Source organism: Tetrao urogallus (assembly GCF_951394365.1).
Source record: "Tetrao urogallus genome assembly, chromosome: 5".
Lineage (NCBI taxonomy): Eukaryota > Metazoa > Chordata > Aves > Galliformes > Phasianidae > Tetrao > Tetrao urogallus.
Window position 1 is genome coordinate 13691093 of NC_136818.1, and position 24140 is coordinate 13715232.

The 24140-nt window shown below is 45.9% G+C and overlaps 1 protein-coding gene across 1 annotated transcript; it reads right to left on the minus strand.

Annotated features, from left to right (window-relative positions):
- Positions 1-23539, minus strand: SYDE2 (synapse defective Rho GTPase homolog 2; the record flags this gene model as incomplete). The annotated part of the gene is made up of 7 exons (XM_079536352.1): positions 1-503; positions 3381-3612; positions 4316-4497; positions 8604-8730; positions 11221-12320; positions 20097-20810; positions 23431-23539. 7 exons carry the CDS (start codon positions 23537-23539, stop codon positions 1-3), a joined length of 2967 nt encoding a protein of 988 aa, XP_079392478.1.
- Positions 23540-24140: the final 601 nt, after the last annotated feature.

The following is a 24140-nucleotide window of genomic DNA, read 5'->3' on the forward strand; positions in this document are numbered from 1 at the left end:
TCAGCAGCTCATGTTCAGCTTGTTTTTGTTGAGTTCCCTTTCCAGGTTTCCTATCAGGGTATCGATACTTTCCTGTAGGTCCTTGAGGTTCGCCCTGTGGCTCCCCACTGAGTCTATCGCCTGCATTGTCAGATAGCTCTGGAACGCGTGTTCCCCGGGTAGGGGCTGCGGGCGCTTCATCAGGCCGTCGGCATCATCAACTCTGCTGCTGTCGTCCCCACTCTCCGAGTCCTCTGAAGGGACATCGTCATAGTCTGCCTCACCCAGGCAGTCCCCGGGGCTGCAGAAGTAGCTTTCCCCACAGCCGCTCCAGTCACCTGCATAGCGGTTGCTGGAAGGGCTGTCCAGGCCAGCCGGCCTTGGCCGCAGCATCCCGCATGCGTCAGCGCTGCTCAGGTTCAGCATCTGCGGTCTCTGCCGCCGCGGCCTCAGGTAACGCAGGGACAACAAGTGCTCGGGAGGCGTGCTGGGATGTGCAGGTTCCTGGGCAGGTGAGTGATGCACTGGAAAAAAGGAAAATTTTACACCCTGTGTGGCTGAATCCACACGGCAACACAAAGGGTCCGTGACAGCGCAAATGGCATGCATGATGCATGCAGACTCTCAGCCAACACACCGTGCTACTGCTGCTTGATCAAATACCATTAGGAAAACCGCTGTAAAACCTTGGCATTGAAGAGTCATGCCAGATCCAAACTGCAGCAGAGAAATCCTCCCTCAGCAGAGATGCTCCCAGAACACAGGTTACATTCAGGGCATGAGGTAACCACCATCCAGCTCTGGTGCAGACAAACAAAACCACTTGGCTGAAGGGAATAGCAGAAAGCAGCCACAGCAACAGAGGTTAAAACAACAAAAATACCACTGCAGAGAAACACTTGGAGAAGCTGAAGATGCACCAGAGCTGAATTCTCATGTTTCTCTTTTGCCCTGATGTTCCGCTTTATTAACAGAAGCTCATTGGCATTAATTTCTCTAAGCAGCCACAACCAGAAGCGTACTCCGATGAGCTTACAGCAGTTACCTGAGCTCATGGTTACACAGCACAAGTTACTAACAGCCACCTCCACTGCTACTGGCTTCCTACGGTAAACAGCACACAATTTTACTGGCCTGCACCTATTAAATGTCTGAGCTGCAGAATCTCTTTATGTTTTAAACAGACCATGCCCACCCGTAAAGCCACAGACTTTCTATGCACAAATGCACTGTTCAGCATCTCGCTGACGTTCCCTTGCTTCCCTACAGAGCTGCCAGTGCTCCCCCTGCCCACACTGCAGCCCCCCTAGGGTGCTCCAGCCTCGCTTTACATCTCACAGTAGTGCACAATAACTATCACTGCTTTTTCCCCCCTCTCTCACTGTAACAAAAGCCCTTCTGTTCAGACTCTGCTCCATTAAGATGAAGGGCCATGGGTTAACAATAACTTTCCAGCATTGCATGTTCTAGCCAAACAAGGACTTAGTTGTTTTCTGTTGGAAAAACACGGAAATTGAAGTATTACACAACATGTTGATTATCAAGCTGCCCCAATCTACAGAAGATAAAATGGAAGAGTCCAGACTGCAATCTCTCCTCCAAGCCCAGATGCACTGCTTACAGCTCACCAGAGCTCTCTCGCTCACAGCTCTGCACTTATATTTTACCTCTAAGTTAGCTGTGCCCTTGCATGCTTCTTGCAAGTTGAGGACTTCAGCCTTCCATTCAAGGTGAGGAGGAGCTCTACTTATCTTACTCATCTCAACAACAATACTGTGTGGATTTCAATGCTTCTTTTGCAATCATAAAAATCTCTTTAATGAGGCATTATGTTTCTTATATGGTTTATGAACTACTAAGATGAAAGTCTACATGTCTGCATGTCTATCCCACACTTTGTGCTAGAGCACACGCATTTATACCTCATGCCCCTAAATACACAGCAAATCCAGACAGCTGCTGTTTGGATTTTTTTATATTATATTATTTTTTTTGTTAATTTGCCAGGAATGGATCTTTGTTAACTTTTAACCAACACTGTACTGCCTACCAGCCCCTTTGTGACCCTCCGTATTTCCTAAGTGCTCCCAGTTCTCCACGAAAAGCAGACAGCCTCCACTTCAAGTAAAATCACATAAATTTAACAAGAAATACAATCCGACATACTATTCCTCTAGATTAACTGCAATTGTTTCAATGCAGAAAATCAGTAGTTTTCCAAGAGCACTTACTGTGTTCTAAAAGGGAACAATTCAGAAGCTGTTAAGATGAGCTACATCTTCCCTAAATAACATAAGGGTTTACAGTGTTCAGGTTTGAAAAACAGTTATTAAAACACCCAGGTTAACCAGCTGACAATTTTCTGCATGATCAGTGAAAGCACTGTGAAGAGTGAAGGAACTACAGCATGGAGCAATGGACACATCTTCCATATAGAGAGGAAACTGACAACAATTTGGTCAAAGAATACCTGAATACAAAATTAAGCCCATTGGATCTAATGTTGTTTCACAGTGTTCTTATCAAACCTAACAAAAACCACCAAATATCTCAGCCTGATCTTGCCTTAAAGCAGCAATGCTTAGTGCGGTTCAACTGCAGAAGATGAAATGCAAAGGAGTTCACTGCAGCTCACTGATGTCACTGTATCTCCACTACCTGTCTCTCTGAACAGCCGGGGACATGTGAACGCTGTATAATCATTCAAGTGGTCCTTGAAAGGAAAATATTTGCAGAAATAATTAACTCCACTTGTACTTCAGTAGTTAATCAAATTAGAATTTCACTTCCATTACTGGGAACTGACCCCAGCTCGTGGAAAAGCATTTGAGCTCGTAAGTTTAGAAACATGAGATAAAAGGTACTTGCACACAACATTTTTCATTACGCAAAGCTCTGGAGAAACAGTAAGAAGTTGCATGGCCCCTACTACAAGGAACAGCTCTGCCTAACTTTAAATGTAGAAATAAAGTAAACCATTGAGTCTCTCAGGGACCAAACAACTCATGAATCCCACATACTCAGAATCCTGAATGGTTGAAGCAAGAAAGCAGGAAAACAATAAGAACTAGAAACTAACTGAGGTTCAGATATGGGAATATTACTACCACTGGGTCTGCTTTCTCTGATATCTTTACTTACATAAAGCACTTTTCACTGAATTGCTGCCATTTGGCAAAGAAGTAATTAGAACAATAAACTTTACATTAAGCAGTGGTTTAATACAAAGAGTAACTACAAGACTGCATGATTTCTTTACATTAATAGGTGTTGCCACAGTACCTCATATTTTAAAGATCCTGATTCTGCTCAGTTATCCTGTGAATTAATCTACACTGTCACATTAAAAACATACAGCAACAGTTTGACAGTTCCCACTGATTAGATCAGTGAAACAGTACCTGGCCACAGCTGAAGTAAATAGTGAAGAACTTCTATGTGTTTTTTGAAGTCCAGGGCACTAGCGAGCTCCTCCGAGTCTGTGAAGACTCTATTGTTGTGGTTGGTGGTCTCCTGCCTCTGGCTCAGTAACACGGGCCCAAAGCACACAGCTAAGTTCTGGCAGGTCATCTTATTTACTTCGTGGTAAGAAGCCACCAGTTTCAGGTGATCCAACAGCATCTTCAGGGTAGCCTGCAGAACAAAACACTCATCGGGAAACACAATACTGCAGCACTGTCACCTTAACATCACTGCTCTAGAGGGATAATAGCAAGGCTGATAGCTCAAGCTTTTCTATCAACACCCAGCAGTGGAACAGCTAAGTGCTGAATAAAAGAGCTGTGTTAGACTGCCGCAGAGGAAACAAAGTAGGACTGAATTTCTGGTAGAATTCATCTTGCTTCTCACCTGATCTCAGTTCTACATGAATGAGTTTTCTAGCAGTGGAGAGGAGATATCAAAGAAGGGAGAGATGGCAGAAGCACTACAAGCAAACCAGATATATTAGAAGATGAAAAAACCCTTAGAAAGACTTCAGTGTCAGAACAAGCCTCCAGAAGTTTACTTAGCTTTCAACAAAAATAACCCATTGCTAGCTGTTTGGCCACCCAGTCCCGCTGTAAATGACAACAGCTTACCTGAAATCTAAAAATAAAATAGTGCCATTTTTACTGCTTACCTTTACAGAGATGATCTCTAAAGGCACACCTAAATGAAAGTTATGGCCAGATACCTTCATTCTTGAAGTATTTTCAAAGACTTGGAGCATGACAAATCCATGTTTTCAGAAAACAGTTGTACATGTTTTGACATGTTTGAAATCCAGTGTGAAAAAACTCCTTTATTTTCTGAAGCTGTCAATTTACCATTACTTGACCCCGTTAATACCACTCACCTTCTCAACATCTGGGAGGCAATCCAGAAGGGCTGCTGTGTGCTCAGAGTCACTCGGGTCATTTTCACAACCAGCGGCTGCCATCTTCAAGGGATTTTTCACCATGGCATCCACTACTGCTTCATAGAGCTGTTTGGTTATCAGTGGAGAGGGAAGCTCTCGCAGGTAATCCTTTAGGACACCTTCAGAAGAGGTACAAGAACAGCTGCTGTCATGAAGCTGCGTGTTCACTGTTTGGAATGGGTTGGGTTGGAAGCACTAAGGCACACAGAAATCACATATCTCCCGGGAAAATTCCTCGTGCCAGTGACAAATTCAGGAGCTAGGGACAGGAGGAGGCAGTAAAGGTAGAACAACACCAGCAAGCTGAGCAGCAGCTCTCTGCACAGGACAGGCACTGGCTACAGCCAGTGGGCGGCTCTGCTCCTGCAGCTCTGCAGCACTCACGTCCTTGCTGCCATCCCAGCACTGGGCTCTCCCAGCTGCACTACCAGCTGCACTACATACAGCTGCATCTCCAGAGCTGGAGGAGAGGTGCTTTCTCCTTGTTTGTGGGACGCAACAACCTGGCAGCACTGCATCCAGCTTTTACGCCTTCCACAAATGCAAACAAATGAGAAAGAACCGACTGTCTGCATTCATGTAAGTTGATGCTAAAAGCTGGCTACACTTCAATATGAGCCAATTTCAGCAACTATAAGAAGAAAACCCAGCAGAAGATTTCTGCTTGGCCCTGGAAAGCACACAAACATAATGCCACGGGGCAGCACATCCAGCACAGCCAGCACTAAAAGCTCTGAGGGAAACAATCAGCTCTTATTGTCCTCTAAAAGAATAAAGAAAAAGCATTCAGACCATAAATATCTGCCCATTCAGCTAGATTACAACTTAAGAAGTTTGTTAAGAAACGATGCATTAAAAATCTTTTGAAAGAGGACACTGTAATTAACAGAGCAGTCTGTCCTCAGATAAGGCACACTTGTAAAGACAGAAGATTTTTTGGCACATGCTCCACACAGCTCTGGAAAACCCCACATCAGTGTAAATACTATCATGTTCTGCTATTTGATAAAGCAACAGTTCATATGAATTCTGTCTTCATAACTTAGCTGCAAACTGAATCACACTGCAGAAGGCTTTTTATGAGGCAGTTTATAAAAAATACAAGGAATGGAAGCTAATGTTTCCCCTCTACAGCCACGTTTGCAGTGGCTTCTCGCTGTTAACTGGTACCACTGAGAAATGAGGAGTGCACCCAGTGCAGAGGCAGCTAGCCAGGCCCTGCCCCAAGAGCAGTGCAAACCCGGCAGTAGTGCCCTGCACAGCCCCTCTGGCTGGGCAGGCCAGCAGCAGGCACACAGCCCCCTGGCACACCACAGGAACATACTGGCAGGGGTATAAGAAACAAAACCAGCCAGCTCTATGTTTTCCTGAACACAAATTCCTCTGGGCTTCTTTGTTTGCTTTGAGGTTTTCTGTTTTTATGCAGAGCAGTCACTGAAGTGGCATACTACGCTTCTGTTTAGTAACTTATTCACATTCCTCTCTTCCCACCAATGATATTTCATCTTCTCAATTCAGAAATGTCCCATGTGCATCCACAGGCGAAAATGAGAGCAATGTGGCAGCAGGAGGCGCAGCACAGCACAGGCTGGGATGCCTTTCCCTCTTATCTATGTAAAGCACCAGCAGGAAATGCTGATGTTGCCATGTTTTGGGTGGGGAAGGCCAAATTCAGAATCAGCTTACAGCAGGAAAGGACTAAATATATGTCCGAGTCAGATCAGCTAGTGCTACTGCAACAGTCACAGCTGATGACTGAGAATTCCTCTGACAGCAACCACAACCACAAGACTACCACCTGAAGGACCTTAGAACCATAGAAGCAGTAGAATCATTAAGGCTGGAAGAGACCACCAGATCACCTAGTCCACCCATGAGCATCAAATCATTAACTCACATTCCTCAGTGTCCCTGGTTAACAGGGCAGATTGGAATCCACTAATGCCCTTTGGCCTTCCTACTCGTTTTTGCTATTCACTCTGCCAAATTAGCCCTGTTTTCTTGCAGGAAGCCATACTCCCTGCTGCTAACCCATTGGCATGTTCTCCTTGCCACGACCCCTCACCCTACAAAGCAAATGGAGACAGCAAGCTGAGATTACCATCCACTTCAGTGATCCCTCATTTTTCTGGCCCACTGAGCTGTTAACAGTGTTACACGCTTTATTTAGAGATATGAATTCACACGGATGAGAACAGACATGATGCAACAACTTCTACTGGTCAGTTCCTAAAACTGGCAGCATGCTTGGTTTTGAGCCACGAGCGCCTCTGTAAGCCTGTGCCAACCCCAGGGGCAGTTCTCAGTAAAGATTTAATCATTAAATGCTCATTCTTTGGTCTTTGGAGAGCTGTCAAAAAAAAAAAAAAAAAAATCTGTATAATCATCTGGAAAAACAGTGCTACTCAAATTTCAAAAAGGACACAAGAAAGCACTTCTCTCCAAATGTGCCAAGATTTATGCTGAGGATTCACATTCTATGGAACAAATGCTTTGGCTTAGGAAAGTACGAGTCACGAGATGCAGCCTCAGCACCGCAAACACAGCATGAAGAACCGTGGCAAACAGCCATTGCCCAGGCTCTCTGTACAGTGAGACTGTGCTCTGCGGGCTCTTTACTCCCATGCTGAGCATAGCAGGTAGCCCAGTTCTGCCAGCACAAACTGCAGCCTCACCTTTATGCCCAAACCATGCTGCCCACAGCTAAGCAAAGAACGGCTCACCCTCATTAATGTGGCTTAAAGAGATGGCAGCGTGGCATTAAAGTACACTTTTCAGATTCAGCACCGCATCATAAACCCATGACAGAAAGCACAGACACTGCTGCCCTCACAGGGCCTGCTGTCTCCACTGAGCGCTCCTGCAGCTCCGAGCTCAGCTTCTACCAGTAACAGCGGGTTCTTAGTACGCAGTGCTCCCACGGACACAATGCTTGTGATGCAGTGCAGGTTCTTTTGCACACATACAAGGAAGCTTCAACACCCTTCCCCACGATATTCCTGAAACATTTCTGCAAATAGTTCTGCTTTATATCATTTCTGGTAGCATGAGAGTGCGATGCCTTCTTTATTATTGCAAAATTAAACATCAAATAGGTCAAATATTTCATTAGCCAAAAATTTATATTAACCGAGAATCTGTTTGACATTTGTCTGCTTACAAGTCAACATCAGACAGTTTCTGCTGTTTTACAGCACAATTGATTTACTAAAATTGAGAAAAGTTTTCAAGAATAATAAATATCATGTTAGAAATCATCACTGCTTCTTTCATGTATCTATTTGCAAGGAGAAGAAAAACATTAAGTTAAAAGATCAATTCTATTATTTACTTCTTCTGTTCGCCTTCTCCCAGTAGAGGATGCATCACACACAGCAGAGTGCAACACTAGCCCAAGGTTCTGCTGCTGAGAATGCTGGTGCTGGTGAGCAATGATGAGCCCAACCGTGAGGCCAAGGGAGTTCAGGTGACCTGACCTGCTGGGTCTGTACAAAAGGTTTGGTTAACAAAGAAAATGCCACTGGGCAGTATCTTCTGACACTACTTAGAATAATTACAAAATGTACTGAGCACAAAATTAATTCCCAATACACTGAAGTGAAACAATCAAATGGGATAGAACTGCTCAGTGCCTCTGAATGTCACAAAGTGTTCTGGCACAGAAAATTTACACCCTGGCTGCTGATGTTAACATTTTCCATCACTGGATTGGAAGTAATGAAATGTTCTTGTCTAATTGCCTCCAGTGATTAGTTTACTCTGCGATCCCTGAGATCAGCTCAACTTTGGTTTACATAACAAATACCATCAATAGCTACAAAACTCTTTGGCCTTTAAGCAACAACAAAAACACCTGACAATTTCAGCTGTACTGGGCACCAACGCTCCCTTAAAAAGCTGGGGCAGGTGAAGAGATGTTTTGTCAGACCTCCTGCTCCTCTGCCCCCAGCCCCTCTCCTTCACCAGGACGCCACTGTGAAAGCACGTTGTGCAGGTTCCCTTCCTACACCAAGTTTCATGAGTCAATGGAACTCCATCCTCCTCCCTCCCAGTCACAGCTACTTGAATACACACCTCCGACATTACTGAGCTTGCTTTCGCAGTACAGAGAAGTAATTAATGACTTATTAAACGACAACAGAAAACTAGTTCAGAGCCTCACCTTCTAAAAGGTGTATTACCAACATGCCAAAACTATACACGGAAAGAGAAGTCAAATCATTACCTGTTATCACATTAATATCTGGGTACCGGCTTTCAGAGAGAGTCACTGCCTTGCTGTCCCTCTCAAACGCCTCTCGAAGCTCCTTCTTCACCGCTGCGGAGCCACACAGCCGATACAGGCCCACAACCTGTGGGCAAGAACCACAGCTCCACATCAGTTATCCCCGCAAAGCAGAACACATATCATGTTTGGACTCACCTGGGAGCATGTACAGCAAGATGTTCAAACAACTGTTAACAAAACTCAAACATTGCCAACTGCTAACATTAATTGATCACATTCACCATCAAAAGTTACTCAAGAGACAACTGACAGGTGACTAATGCCAAAGCTTTCTACAGCAGGAGACATCCTGAGCAGTGTTCACTGAGCCATCCCAAGCTGTAAGCCAGAAGCACACCATCAGGTAATTCAGAATCCACTCAGGACTTTACTTTCAGGTAAAACTTGGGAAACAAAGAAATAAACATAATTCTCCTCTTATCCCACGCATTCAGATCACCATTGTTTTCTCCAGTAATAACTGTATAATTACATAAGATAAAACTGGGCCTTAAGCAGAAAAGAAGAGAAAAATCATTTTGAAGTACATTAGAACATGTTCCAAAATTGTTATTAATCGTTAGTAGAAAAAGGTAGCAGCACAACCAACTACCTAATAAACAAGAGACGTCATAAATCTCTCAAGGAAAAAGACCCTTAACATTTTCCTACAAGAAAAAGCTAGATGTAACTAAAACTCTGCTTGATGTTGGTAGAAAGGATTTCAAGAGAATTACGAATACTCCATTCTAACGACATTCACAAATTGCTATTTTAAAGATGACAAGACGCTGACTTCCACATTTCAAATGACGTGTAACATTTAATGTGAAGCAAGGGTTATTTCATATGTTCAAGATGCTAGGAGTGACTCCACAACACATCTGGACTGTATTACCAAGCCAATTACGTGCTTTCACACACTCCAATTTTGCATTTTTTTGTTGCTGCATTTTTCATTTTCATCACCACCATGACTGAGAGGAGCTAAATCTTACATATATTATTTTAATTTAATTTTAATGGATTTTTCAGGCAGATGTACTGAACACATGGTTAGCCCCAAAATGCTGAGGACTTGAACAACCAACCAGCTCAAAACTTGATGCGGTCTGTGTTGGCTTAGAACGTGCATATCCAGGTTTGCAAAGAAGAGTATTTGTCTGGCCATACATTAATTCCCGCATAAATGCATGGAAAGTCACTCAATGGAATTTGTACTCTCTCCTTCCCAAGACCAAATAAGACCCGATATTTGGCCTAAGAAAATTTCAACCAAGTTTTGTAACACTGTCTGAAAGTCAGGTGGAAACGACATATCATGACAGTAGTCTGCATTCTAAGAGAAAATCAAAAGGTCAGAAAAGTGCATGGTTAAAAGTTAACAGTATATTTTGCATTTTTATTTCTCCCTGAGCAAATGCACAAATTAGATTTTATGCTCAGAAGCACCAGGTGCACACAGGCAGCTCAGATCCCAATCGCCTCATTACCAGTGATGCCTTGATTACCCAAAATCATTTGCATGACTAGGTGCTAATAAGCCCAAAATAAAACACTGCAACCATGAGACACAAATACTGGAAAGAATACAACTTCTTTTTTCCACCAATTTGCATGTTAGGAGAAGCACAATGACAATCACACAATTATCAGTATTGACTTTCAGCAAAATAATTACATACAAATACTATTCCTGTCTGTATATTTCAATCTAGGTTATAAGTAGCCATTAATTTCTTAACACCAGGAAACTATAGCCAAACTGTTAGCAATTAAAAGTAGTAACTGGTAGTTATGATTACCTCTCCATTTCACCTGGGCAGCAACAGGAGTAACAGAAACCAAGGGCTCACAGTCTATAGAGCAGTATGTAGAAATCCTCTCACAATTTCAAATGAATTACCAAGGGGCAACGTCTGCCCTTAGGACCGCACATCTTCCTTCCTAAGAAATTTCTAGTCTAGCACAGGGGGATTTCTAGTCTAGAAATTTCTAGTCTGTAACGGGGGATTTGTTTCTACAACATTTCTTCTCCATTGGGTTACACCAACTGACATAAGTAGCAGTAAGATGAAGAGAACACAGTGGGCCTTACTGCCTTTCCTAATCCTAAGGACAACTTGAAGAAAGGCTAGGAGAAGCAGTGTGAGGAAACAAATAACCTATCTTCTCAACAGCCCTTCCTCATCTTCGTGCTTTGCATCAAATGTGGAGGGAGTACCATACTCCTTGCGTGTCAGTACACTATGTCCTTAAGTAATGATCTGTGCCTCAGACATTTCCAAATCCTAATCTCAGCTCTGCCTTATTTTGAGGGTGACTCTACATGCTGGGTGCTGCAGTCCTAAAGCTGCTGTGAGCAAATGTTCTTCTCCTTTACAAGAGCAAAGTTGGAAGCAGTGATTTCGCAGTCCTGCTGTTCTCCCCCCAGTACAATGACTGGCATTCACCACACAAAGGGAGCAAGAAAATAACTTAAAAACCACTCCTGCTCCAGAAGTAACAGTGCGAAAATCTGCAACAAAGATCCAGACACAGCAACATTAACAAAACATTAAGATATATACAGTACCTGGCAGCCCCTTTTTTCAATTTCCATTACGCATTTCTGAATTAAAAGCGGCACCATCAGGCCTGTACTTTCCTTCTCTACCACTTTTCGAGCATCTACACCAAACATCACTGGTTCCCGATCTGCATCCAAACCATCAAGAGAGTTCTCCCACTGTTCCATAAGTGACAGTTTGACATAAATAAGCCCCCTTGGTTCCAGTCTGACAGCCAGCTGATGTGTTTTTGTCACTCGAAAGAGAGTAGGAAGAGCCACAGTGCCATGACAACAAACACGGTTTTTCCGTGGGGTGGGCTCCCAGCTGAACACCACCAGCTTTAAGTGCTGAGCATTTTCAATTTCTATGTTGAATGTGTGGTCCATATCTAGAAATGTTGTCCTACATGTAAGCAGGGCTGTTCTTGCTTTGTTTACTGAGTCAACCTGTATTGCACAAAAGACATCTTTTGAGTCTATTTTTGGTGGTTTCAAGTCCTCAGCACCATAAAAGTGAATGCTCATAAGTCCAGAGATGTACTGGGAACACTTGGGTTGATCAGAAAAGTTGTAGTGCCTGAAAGCATCGATATCTATCTCAGTTTTACCACTGTTACTTGGAAAGCTCTCTTTTCCCTTCCCACACTTGGTTTCATGTCCATGTTTGCCTGATTTGGTTAAAAGTTCAGGAGAGTCACCATCACTGAGGTAACCACCTTTGCTGGAGGACTTGGAATTCCTTGAGCTTTTCTTTTTGTAGGTGTGCTGTGATGACACACTGCTGTCGAGGTGGTAACGACTTATGACGTTCCTGCTGGCAGCTGAAGTTGAGTTTCCAGAAGATGGCAAAGACGCTGTATGGCTTGTATCCCGAGAGCTCCCTTTCTGCAGGGAAGAAGGATTATCTGAGCTATTATGGCTTGAAGTTCCCTTGACACTCAGCTTCCTGCTGAGTTCTGGCAGTTTTTTCATTTTCATGGAAAGCTTCCTCACAGTTCTGGGAGATTTGATTCGATCGGGGAAAGGCCAATTGATTGATCCACTTTTTTTCAAGGGACTAGGACTTGGAGGAGAAACTTCTGTTATTGGTATATCAATCTTGTGTGCAAGTACAACTCCAGGCCCTTTAGGAAAAAAAATTAAAGAGAATAAACAAATGTTCTGTAAGTGCAGTTCACAGTAATGAAAATAAAATATCGAACTAGAGGAAAACACTTTGATTTGTCTTAACTTGATAAATGCAATTCATTCAGATGACTGTCGTTCACCAGTTAGAGATATTAACAAGCACCCAGAGTGTTGTGCTTTGTTGACCTGTGCAGCCAAATTTGGCAGTTCATAGTCACAAGCCTGATTTGTTCTGCTCTATGGAGATGAAAGAGCCAGAAACTACAGATAAACAAATGAGCTATTTCACCCACTGCATTCAGCTCTTGTCCATTTGTGTTACATCCCTCTCATCCAGGCAGACACAATTGCATTCCTGGGGCACAGGTGCAATGAAATCAGTCCTCAAAAGGAAAGCACTGGAAAATGACAAGTGCACTTCTGCCCACAAAGCAGTTAGCGACAAAGATTAACACATCAGCATTGCCCTCTTAAGTCTAAAGGAAACATGCACATCCCTGGTAAAGGATACTGCTACTTTACTTTGCATTTCCCTTTCTTACCCAAAAGAACTCTGGAGAAGCGTCTCACCCCTCTTCTCTCGTTTCTTTCAGCTCCCCTTTTCTGCTGCAGGGAGGAGCAGGAAAGCAACAAGGATTTATTTATTCCAAAAGCTGCACTGTGCACTGCCTTGTTCATGCCAGCAGTTTTCCCTCTTTCCTGGCACAGCCACCCTGTGACAGGGCTTAAAGTTATACAGTTCCCAACTGACACCATGGTGGGAAATCTTTTGGAAAATCTCTTTTCAAGGAACAAAAATAATTTTAACAACAGGCACTGATGTTGAAGAGGAAAAGAATGAGAGAAAAAATATCTACATTCATTTGACAGTGCAGGACAAGTAATGAAGGGATACAATCAGAATAAGAAGCTGCTATCAGTAATTTCTGTGCATGACTCATAGAGACATGAACTTGTAGCTCTCCTCATGCTTGAATGTTTAAGAAAACCCCAAAACTGAGTTTCAGCTCAAGCCTTTCTTCTTGCCACCAGCATGAGGCAGTAATGACTGCATAAAAGGCAATGGATTCACTTGAGTTGCTGTAGTGTGCAAGATGAAAACTAAGGCCAGAACAAATAAAATTTCATGAGTACTCTCACTTAGAGCCACTTTTCTGTCCACTGAGACACTAAGAGTGGCTTTTGTAAGAACAACCATCCCATCCCTTCATCCCAGGCAAGCTCTGGCAGCACTCATGCAACCTTGTGCTCCCGGCTGGAAACCAGAGCATTCGGTCACACTCAGCCCTACTGCTGCAGCCGCCCCAGCTGTTCAGAGACCTACAGTCCTATGCCTATATTAGCAGGGGAATCCACTCCACTGCTCACTGAGGAAAGGCAAACCCTACTCACAGTGCGTACAAGGAAAGAGGTACACAGCAACTCATTCTTTACAGCAGCTTCTTTTACAGATTCTTCTGATGCTTACTGTCTAATTCCAATCACCATTAAGTAAGTCCAAATCACTATTTGCTTAAAAGAGCGCTTTTATAGCAAAGTTTCAGTCATACAGAACAGCACACAGTATCTGTTTTTGAGAGCAACAGAGGAAAATGCCTTTAGCTCTGCATTTCTTGGAGGAGTTCCTTGCCTGCTGTTCTGGCAGCAGCTGGCAGGAGACACGGGGTACGACAGAGCTGGACAAAGCCTTGCTTGTGCTGCAGGTCGCGGTATAGCTGCGCTGGCCCAGAACACCCCATAGCAGCCGGTGCTGTGCTGACATTCACCTTCCCTTTCTGCTCCACGCCTCTGGCACAGGCTTAAGAAAGCAGGCCAGCCCGTTCAACTTTCCTCCATCTCAGGAGAGCTGCAGAGGCAACCCGACATTCTGACTTTCACAGGTATGACTTCTGCTGCCTTCATCACAAAGGGGTTAAAACAAAACACAGCTGGCAGAAGCTGGTTATGTGGGACCAATCCCACAAGTGTCATGCCCCCACTAACGCCAGTGATGTCCTGAGGTACGGACATCATTTCCAAATGTACACATGATGACTGCTAACGAGCTGCAATAGGGACCTGCAGCACAGTCGCATCACATTCCACTTCCCAGCCCAGCTTCCTTTCTGTTCCACACAGGTGGCATCTGACACTTCAGAAATGCCTTAGGGAAGACTGGCAGGAGGAAGGGAAGCACCAGAGGCACTGGGGTGCCAATGATAGCCCAGGCAGCAGGGGGGTGATGATGAGTGAGGCTGACAATGCACTCCACACACCCGCCTCGCACTTCCTGGCAGCATCAGCTGCACAAAGTGCAGAAGAAAGCAGCTTTCGAAGGAGACCCCAACCAAGGGATGGATGGCTTGCAGAGGGACAAGTCGGGGACCAAGCAGTGCGCTGAGCCAAATGACTTTGTACCAGGGCTGCCTCTCTGAGCTGGTTCAGGTGGATGAGTAAAGCCCACAGCTTTTATTTGCTTCACAGCACGGCCACACATGGGACAAAGACTCTCCACAGCCACAGAGGCAGGGCAGGTGGCCCCTGGACATGAGGTGCTCCACAGCCATCAGCTGCCCTTCCCCTCATGGCCAGGGGACAGCAGAGCCCGAAACCTCACCTACACAGATCTGCCCTACAGGAACAGCAGGCAAACTCACAGCACACAGCCTGTCAGGCACACGTCGTGATCCCACATGGTAACATTCATCTCTGGCCCAGCTTAGCATTGTCCCTCTGTGCCTGGGTGGACGTGACACTGTCAGACTGCCTGCCAACAACGCCTGCTATGTTACAGGCATATTTGATTATCCCATTCTATGTACAACATTCCACTTCGCTTAAGGAAGAGTTCTGAGTAACTCTAAAGCTCATGAGAAAGCTTGTGATTTATTTTCGGGACCCCAAGATGAGATGAGTAAGTCAGAAAACATCAGTTCCTCATCACAGAACTATTAAAATACCAAACAGCCATGCTCATAATAACTAAGGGAAATGCTGAGCTCTGACCCAACTAAAGCTCATATGTAATTTCATTTTTCCTGCCATCCTCCTGAAATACTTAATATTCTGCATCTGACACTGAAAGTGTATCTCTAGAAAAATGATATGATATGAAAGCTAACTTCTAGGCCATTTCATTTTAGGAAGAGGAAAAAAATACAGCTTGTACTAAGCTGCTATAATTTTCAAAACCAAAGCTTCCCTTTGTCCTAGATTTTTTACTTTTATTTTCTATTTTTAAAAGTCAACCCAATGTATTCCTTGGGAAAACTTTTTTTTTCTCTTTCCCCCCCAGAAGCAACAAATCAGAACAGAAAAGCCCAAACAGCTCAAAATCAATCTCAGAGCAAATGACAGCTGAATGAAAAAAAGGCTCCTGTTTTTCTGTGCTAGATTCCAGAAGAGATACTGATCTGGATCCTCAGCTGACACAAATAACATGGCTCTACTGATGCCAAAGGCTGGTAACTCACTCCAGCTCAGGCCCATTTCATCCTCAGATAGTTCTACATCCACTCTGATAGAAAGACTCGCTGCAAAGCTGAAAACAGCTCTAAGAGAATTCATGCTATATCAAATGCAAGCAACTTCAACTAATATGCAAGGAAAGTAACCTCCCTTATCCATATTAGCAAAAAAACTTCCTTAAATGAGGATGGAATGTAATAATTTCTATGTAATAATTATCTAAACAAAAGGAAGAATCTTCTCTTAGTCTGCTAAAAGATAAGTCCTTTTTTAACCTTTATGAAAACTGCCATTTTGACCAATTTGGTCTCTGTGTTCAACCCCACGTGCCACTTCAGAGTCAAGGAATGGAGGAACTATTAAAAGGGTAAAAAAGAATGCTCTAAGAATTCTGTAACAGTTGTTCATTTTCTTCCAGTACAATGCCAAATATACACAGACACTGAGTAAGCTGTGACAAACCCATCAATGCTGGGGTCACGTTTTCAGGAGCAGAAGTCACACACTACTTTACACAGACCATGCTGTAAGAGCCTGTCGGGCTGACCCTGCGCCACCATAGTCCTCAGTGCCCCCTGCTGGGTGACCCCTTGAGAGGGGACAACGAGCATGTTTAACAGCACTTCAGGTCACCCGCCAGCCTTAAGAGCTTGCTATCTGCAAACAGGAATGAATTCCTGGCAAATATTCTGAACGTTAATGATTCTCCGTGTCACACAGACCACAGCAGGCTTCATTAGAATGCTGGCGTTGGACCAAGCGCCATCGGCCCCGGTGCCAGGCGTGCCTCATTCTGGACTGCTCGCACCATGTCCTCTTTCCTTCGTGGTTTCTTACATGGGATAAAAAGTATCTCTGTTTCCCCAGTAAGATGACAGAAACATGATTCCATACAAAGCATAAGATGAAATAAATAACTACTTCACATTAACTGCTTCAACTCTTCGGTTGCTACAACTCCTAATCCCGCTCCCCAGCAGGTCCTTACAGCAGGTCACCAAAACGGATCAAAGACAGATCCCTGGGTAGGCCCACAGCCTTCAAAACCTACATGTCACCCCCCCAAAATCCTGCCACTCAGCTCTACAGAAGCAGGACACACTTCTTGGCCTGTTGACAAAGATCATTTGCAACATGCAAGCCTAAAAAATTTGGGCCCCAAACAATAAATTTATAAACCAGAAGAGCATCCATTTAAGTGAAGGAAGAGCACTGCTTAGATTAACCCCAGTACGTGCCCAGCTGGAGCTAAACTGGAACACAGCACCAACCATCGCCTCCTGCAGTGCTGAGAAAAAAATCAATTTCCAATGACTCCTACCAGGATTTTGCAGCCAGACATCTAGCTAGCACACATTTTCAGTAACAGAAGCATAGCCAGGGTTCTCACAGGCTAGAATCAGCATGCCCTAGTAGAATGCTTCTGAGACACAGACATGAAATGACCCCACTGATCAGTTAGGCACTACTCCCAGAAATAATCATCGAATGGTTTGGGTTGGAAAGGGCCTTTAAGATCACCTGGTTCCAACCCCCTGCTATAGGCAGGAACACCTCCTGCTTGACCAGGTTGCTCAAAGCCCATCCATCTGGCCATGAACACCTCCAGGGAGGGGGCATCCATAATCTCGCCAGGCAACCCATTGCAATGTCTCACCACCCTCACAGTAAAGAATTTCTTTCTAATATCTAGTCTAAACCTACCCTCTAAATGCTGGTACTAAAAGCAGAAGCATTACAAATTCTCCAAAAAAGGCCCTATCTGAAGATCCGCAATGTAAACCTATGGCAAAAGCAGGAACTACAAAGGGACTCTATTCTTCAGTGCCTTGACAGTGATACAGATGTCTAGCAACACATTCAACTAGAATACAGTCAGTCGTAAGAAAAAATTACTTTAGAACTTCATACATTTGAAAAATTCTAAATGTGATACGAAAAACATGCTCCACTGTCCACGTAAATTTCCACCTAAATTCCTCTCCTGTAGCCTTAGAACATGAGCTGGTGCCATGTTTCTACATTTCTACCTCAGCAAATTTTCTACTTACTGCCACCTTTTGTCTATTTGACATAAACAAAATACATAAACAGAAGTGTGTTTCCTAATTGCTGTAGTATAGGGCTGTTTTGTTTTTATTCCTTTCCAAAAACTAGCACAGCTAGAATTATTCAACAAGGAATCACCTGACAAATCCTATTAGCATACATGGCCTTTACTGGAGAAACTAACCCGATTAACACTCGGAACTAATGATGCAAGTTAAGACAATGGGAAAATCAACACCTCTACAATCTATACACCATTTAAACAAAACATTTACAGGACAGATCTATTCACTACTTTGTTTGGGAAGACTCTCAGCAACCAAACTGTTATATTTTTCCTTCAAGTTTCCATTAAAAAAAAAAAAGCATGACTGCTTCCTCTGTACAACATTTGAGATCCAAATGAGGCAGCATTACTTAAAGCTTAAATGGTTAAACTACTTGCACTGACCAAAGAAGATAGCATCAAATGAAAATTGTGTATATTATATATAAAAATAATATACTGAATATATAATAATAATAATTGAAATGAAAATATGTCTTTTACTGTTTTTGTAGTATCCTACTTCTTTCTGTCTTTGCTTCTCAGAATCTCTCTTAGACTCTAGTACTAAGCACTACTAACACATATAAAATTACAGCAGTAACAAAGATAAGCAGACTTTTCCCCAAAGCAGAAATTGAGTATTTGTCAGGGGTTACTGCTTGACCTATATAGACATCTATTTTGCAGCAACTGTGTAATTCAAGCAAGGTTCAAGCACAAATAATATTAAACTGTCCATGCAGCCTATGTGCAGTAATTGCACATGGATGAGCTGTCATTTTAAATCTGACTGAAAATAACTGCAGACACCTTAACTGAAGAGAGGAAAAAAAAAATCACTTCTCCATGATAAAGCCAATTACTGAGCAGCAGGGATCCATCTCATCACCAGTTCATCCATTCACTCTGGTCGCTGTTAAATACATGCCAAAGAAGAACTGCATTTAAAGTAGCTTAATCAGCTCTGAGCATACCAAACCTACTGGGGGAAATTCACCACACTTTTTTCCTGGTTTCAGGAAAGATGCTTTAAACACATCATTTTGCTTTCAGGAATAAATGTTTCTTCAGTATTTAAAGAAAAAAGGGCATTCTCCTTCTTGCATGAAGGGTTTCATTTTTTAAGGAGAATCGCCTGTACATCATGGGCTTCATGACTAAATTGGAGTCAAACAGCCTGCAGAATGTGCTCGTGACTTTCCCAACAACCCCACATCCTGACCTCTCCAAACTGCTTTGAAAAAAATAACATCATGGTATTTCAGTGATTTTGCAAGCAGACATAACTGGTCTAAGTATTTAATGCAGGCTATAAAGTGAATTATTTCTAAATAAATGTTCTCAGAATACTTTGGAACTGAAAGTACACTCAGATCAGCAGTATTTCCACAAGGAGAACAAAATGTGAGCTCCCAGAAGAGAGGACAGAGTACTTTTTCTTCTGCTGTTTACAGAAGTTGCTTTGGTGCCTCTGAAAACATCTCCCATTCCCAGAAGCCATCGCTGCGCTGAGTGCAGGCAATGCAGCTTCTGAACTTACAGATCTGGGGCCAATTTGCCAGAACTGAGTGGGAGGGGGACAGAGCTCCTCCAGAGGGCAATGCAGAATGAGAGCCTGGAAATGAGCTCCAGGGCCTCTCCACTTTCAATTACACAAATACTGTATACCCACACAAAGCAGATGATTACCAATGGCATTTATATGATCTCTCAAAAAGTATTTATTAAAAATCCCAGACAAAGAAACTTCTGAAGGTATTAAGCAATTTAAAGGCTGGAACACAAGACCCAAACAAGACACTAACGAACAGGAAGGAAACTAAGTGGGTCCTCTCATTAACATGCTTAAGTAAGCCCACTTGGTAAAACCTTTCTTTTCAGCCAGCTTGGAGCCAGACCAAACATGGTCTGTTTGGAACTGGATTCCAAATCGGAGCTGACTCCATAGGCAGAGGCAAACCACATCCAGATATGCCAGGTGAGCAAACTGGCTGAAAAGTCACTGTGCCGCTCTACATTTAGCAGGTATCAATATCCCTTCCTGAGCCTTTTTTTCCTTTTTTTTTTTTTTCTTTCTCTTTTTAATGAACATAACATGCACTGCTACTGGAAATGTGCTTGATCCAGACAAAAGGAGGAGAAAGAGAAAAGAAACATAAGAAAGGCTTATCATTCTTTACAAAGAAAGCAGAGGATAAGACATCTTTGTCTACCTAAACACTCTTACCTGCTGAGGGGCACTTAAATGCAGGATTTTCCTCTGCTGCCAGCACGCTCTGGGGCTTGCTGGCAAACCTCTGCCGCTGCTGCAGCAGGTGCTCTCCGGGCTGCACGGTGTCGGCAGGACCCAGCTCGCCAGGCTGAGTGTCCCCCGCTCTCTCTGGGGAGCATGGGGGAACATCGAGGGGCCCTAATGCCCTCCCCAGGTCCCGGACAGGCAATCTTTTGCAGCAGCCTGCGGGACAGTCCACAGCGACAGGGTTATGGGCAGCAGGATGGAGGACTCTCAGGACATCTGGCTCATCATCTTCAGGGATGGGGTTATACCATATTTCTCCTTCATCATCTGCATCGTTGTCTTCACCAAAGGCACAGCGTTGCAGCGCGGCAGAGCCTGTGGCATTCGGAAGGGCGCTCGCAGCACCACAGCCAAGGATGGGGTGCCCCGGCCCTGCCGGGGACCTGGCAGGAGCCCCCCGCACCCTTGGTGAGGGCAGCGGGCTGGGGGACCGTGGGGCCTGGGTGACAGCCCCTGGTGTCTTCTTACACGTGCTTTCTCCCTCCAGGCGGGGGGCTCGGTGGGTGCTCTGGTGCAGCCAGTTGCGCTTCTTAGAAACAGTGATGCTGTTCATCTGTGGCCGGTGCTCGGGGAGCTCGCTTGCCTTTGGAGACTTGGGCTCCTTCCTGCTCCGCGGGGCTACGTATACATTTTCTATTAGATCTGCTGTTAGAACGGGAGAGAGAGGAGAGACAAATGCTCACAATATCGCATTGCTTTTAGCAGGACAGATGAAGACATACAGCATCGTATCACGTTCGCCTTAGACCTCATTTGAAAGGACAAAAGACAAGGTGATGCTATCATCAAATTACACGTCAGCCTGCCAAAACAGAACATGTGTGTAATTAATGAAAAGTCAGGCTTGTTGGGCTGTATTTTAACACCGTGTAATTTAGGTAAATGGCAGTGAGAGCTCTGTGTAAAGGTCAGACAGACTTAGGCAGAAAGGGATCTTTTTGCTCTGGTAATTTTGTGCGTGCAGTGGGTTTGTTATCCATTGTTCCTACGATGTATTTACAACGTAGAAAACAAAGGTGGGGATCTATTTGGCTCAGAAGCCTCCAGCAAGGACTGTCCTTACTGCCATACCCTGTGCTCAGGGCAGGAAAGCAGAAAACAAAGACGGGGATCTATCTGGCTCAGAAGCCTCCAGCAAGGACTGTCCTTACTGTCATACACTTTGCCCAGGGCATGAACAACCCTTGGTTTGTGAGGACAAAAAGAAGAGACGAAGAATCAATAAAAGTTTTTAAATACATCATTTTACAACAAATTTTTCATTTTCATTTAACAATAAATCAAACTCTGTACACAAGTTCAAACTTGATACAACTGTACTACAGCAAAGCTAAACCTGTAATGGTGTTCCACAGGCAGGGTGCTTCTACCCTGACCTCCCCAAAGCTCCCTTCTCCATGGAGCTGAGGAATAGCACTTACGCCAATACAAACATGCACCATGCCAGATCTGTATGCCCACCGACAGCAACTCCTGCCGCTCCTTGCACTGCCAGGGACACAAAGGCCCTCTGCAGGGCTGCCACCCCACAGCCCCCACCCCACAGACCCTGAGACACGTTCAGAATCACTGTGTGCTGGGCAGTGCCGTGCTGTGGTGCCCTCAGTGCACACCTGGGCAGCCCTGCACTGCACTACCCACATGAGCCTCCTGCAGGAACAGCGGCCAGCAGCAGCTGCACAGCACTGCAATAACCTCCTGCTTGCAGGGGCACGCCACAGCCACACAGCTCTCCACTCTCAGTCTCCAAATCAGCCAGCTCTGCCAAAAGCCACTGACTGCAAACGCTCACTGAATCCCATCCAAATGATACACTTGCATTTAGGTCTTCCAAGCACAGCTCTCGCAATCCAGGGCTGTGTTTGCAAATGCTGCTTCCCCTTTATTCCAGTTTGGCCCTGATCCTGAAAGTCCTTCTGTGGGTGTTTATTTTAATAACAAACTGTTTCACATGCAAGCATCTGAGCACCCAGCAGCTCCACGGAGCACAGCAACGCCCAAACGCCAACAGCTGTTATAGTAACCAGAAATTCAAATAAATAGGAAGCTCAAGGAGCTACAGGGGTGACAAATGTGCTCTCTGCTCCAGAGCAAAGCTTCATTCAGCAGAACGCCATTGGCTGTGTTCAGCGCAATCAGAGCATTTCCAGAGGCAGACCCTGCACAACATGGAACGAGGCACCGCTCCCCAAAAGGCTTCCGCACAGCGCTGGGGTGAACAAACAGAAGGGCAGACAAACAGGCAGGCGCTCAGCTCACCTCCCACTCCATCTACACAAGGTCAAATAAATCACTAAAGTTATAATACAGGAACACCACAGCACCTCCAGAGCCCCAGATGCAGTGCTTCAGCTCAGCTGAGGTCACGACAAATCCCGTGCCTATTACATACACATATCAAACATCTCATCCCAACGCCAGGCGCTGCTTTTCAAGTCATAACACAGCGGGGAACGGCCTTCCCAGTCCCACCGCACACGGTCCAGCACAGCTCCGGGGCTGCAACAGCCACCCGCTCCCTGCCCAACCTGCACACCGCCCGGCACACAGCGGGGCTGTACCGCGGCGGGACGGCAGCGCGGTCAAGGCACGGTCCGTAAGCATCAAACTGTGCAAAAAAACAGGGAGGAAAAAAATGCGAGAGAATGACAAACGGTCATGAGGCGAAGAGCAGCGAACGGCCGCGTGATGAGCCGCACGGGGCAGCGCTCTGACAGCGAGGGCCTCTCGTGGAAACGGGGAATTCTGTCCCGAGAAGAATGAGCGACGTTGTGAAAACGCGTCCGCGGAGGGCCAATTCTCGACCGACGTTGGAACTTGCAGAACAGCACTACTTTTGCTCGAAACAAACGCGAAGTCATCGCAAACTCTGGAAAAAAAATACAGCTCCAAAGCCCGGCGCAGCCCGCTCCCCGCACCGACCTGCGCGGCACAGCCGCCCCGTCCGCCTCGGGGCTCCCTTTTCGTTACCTGCACTCCCCGCCGCCCGCCGGCACCGCGCCGAGCCGCACCGCGTACACGGCTCGGGCAGACGCGGCACGGAGCGCCGCCAACAGCCCCGCGGAGCGGAGCGGAGCTCGGAGCGCCGAGAAACTCGCTTCGGTACCGTTTTCTCGGAGAAGCGCCGCGCCAGCGCCCCGCGCCCCTCCCCTTCCCCTTCCCCTTCCCCTTCCGAGGGGACCGACCCCGCGCCCCGCTCCGCACGTGGGAGCGCTCCGTCGCCAGACGCGGCCCCCGGCGCCCCGGGCAGACGGGCTCTTACCCTGCGGCCCGCAGCCCCCGCCGTGCCGGTGCGCGCCGCCCGCCGCCGCCCCTCGCGGGGACCTCCTGCCGCGCAGCTTGGAGAGCGTCCTGCGCAGCGGCTCGGCCATGCCTGGGCGCTCAGCGGGCGGCGGCCCCCCGGCACGGCGGGAGCTGCCCCATGGCGGCGTGCCTCCCCGCGCCCGGCTGCCGCCGCGCCGCCGCCGCGCACATACTTGGCATAGCTGCGCGGGGCGAGAGGCCGCCCCGCAGTGCGCATGCCCCCGCCGCCCCATCGCCGCTCCCCGACGGGGGCCGGTGCCGCGCCGCCCCGGGCGCTGGGACCGCCTCGGCAGCAGCTCGAGGAGAGCCCTCGCCGCCGCACCTGGTGCCCGCCGCCATGCCGGCGAAGCGCCGAGCAGTACGGCATAGCGGGCCGCGGGGAGCGCTGCCCGGGGTCTGGGGAAAACGGCACGTGTTCGCGGATTTTGTCCCTTGCCAAAGTCGGAGGGAAGGGCTGTCCCCAGCAGCCTTGGATGCACCCAGCCCTGGAGTGCTTAAGGGCAGGCTGAGGGAGCCCTAGGCAGTCTCAGCTGGCAGCAGCGTCCCTGCTGTTGCAGGGTTTGGAGTTTTAAGGGCCCTACCAACCCAAGCCATTGTATAGTTTAATACAATGATGTATTGTTGACATTTTTGACATTTGATTAATGACATTTGAAGTCGAATCTTCCT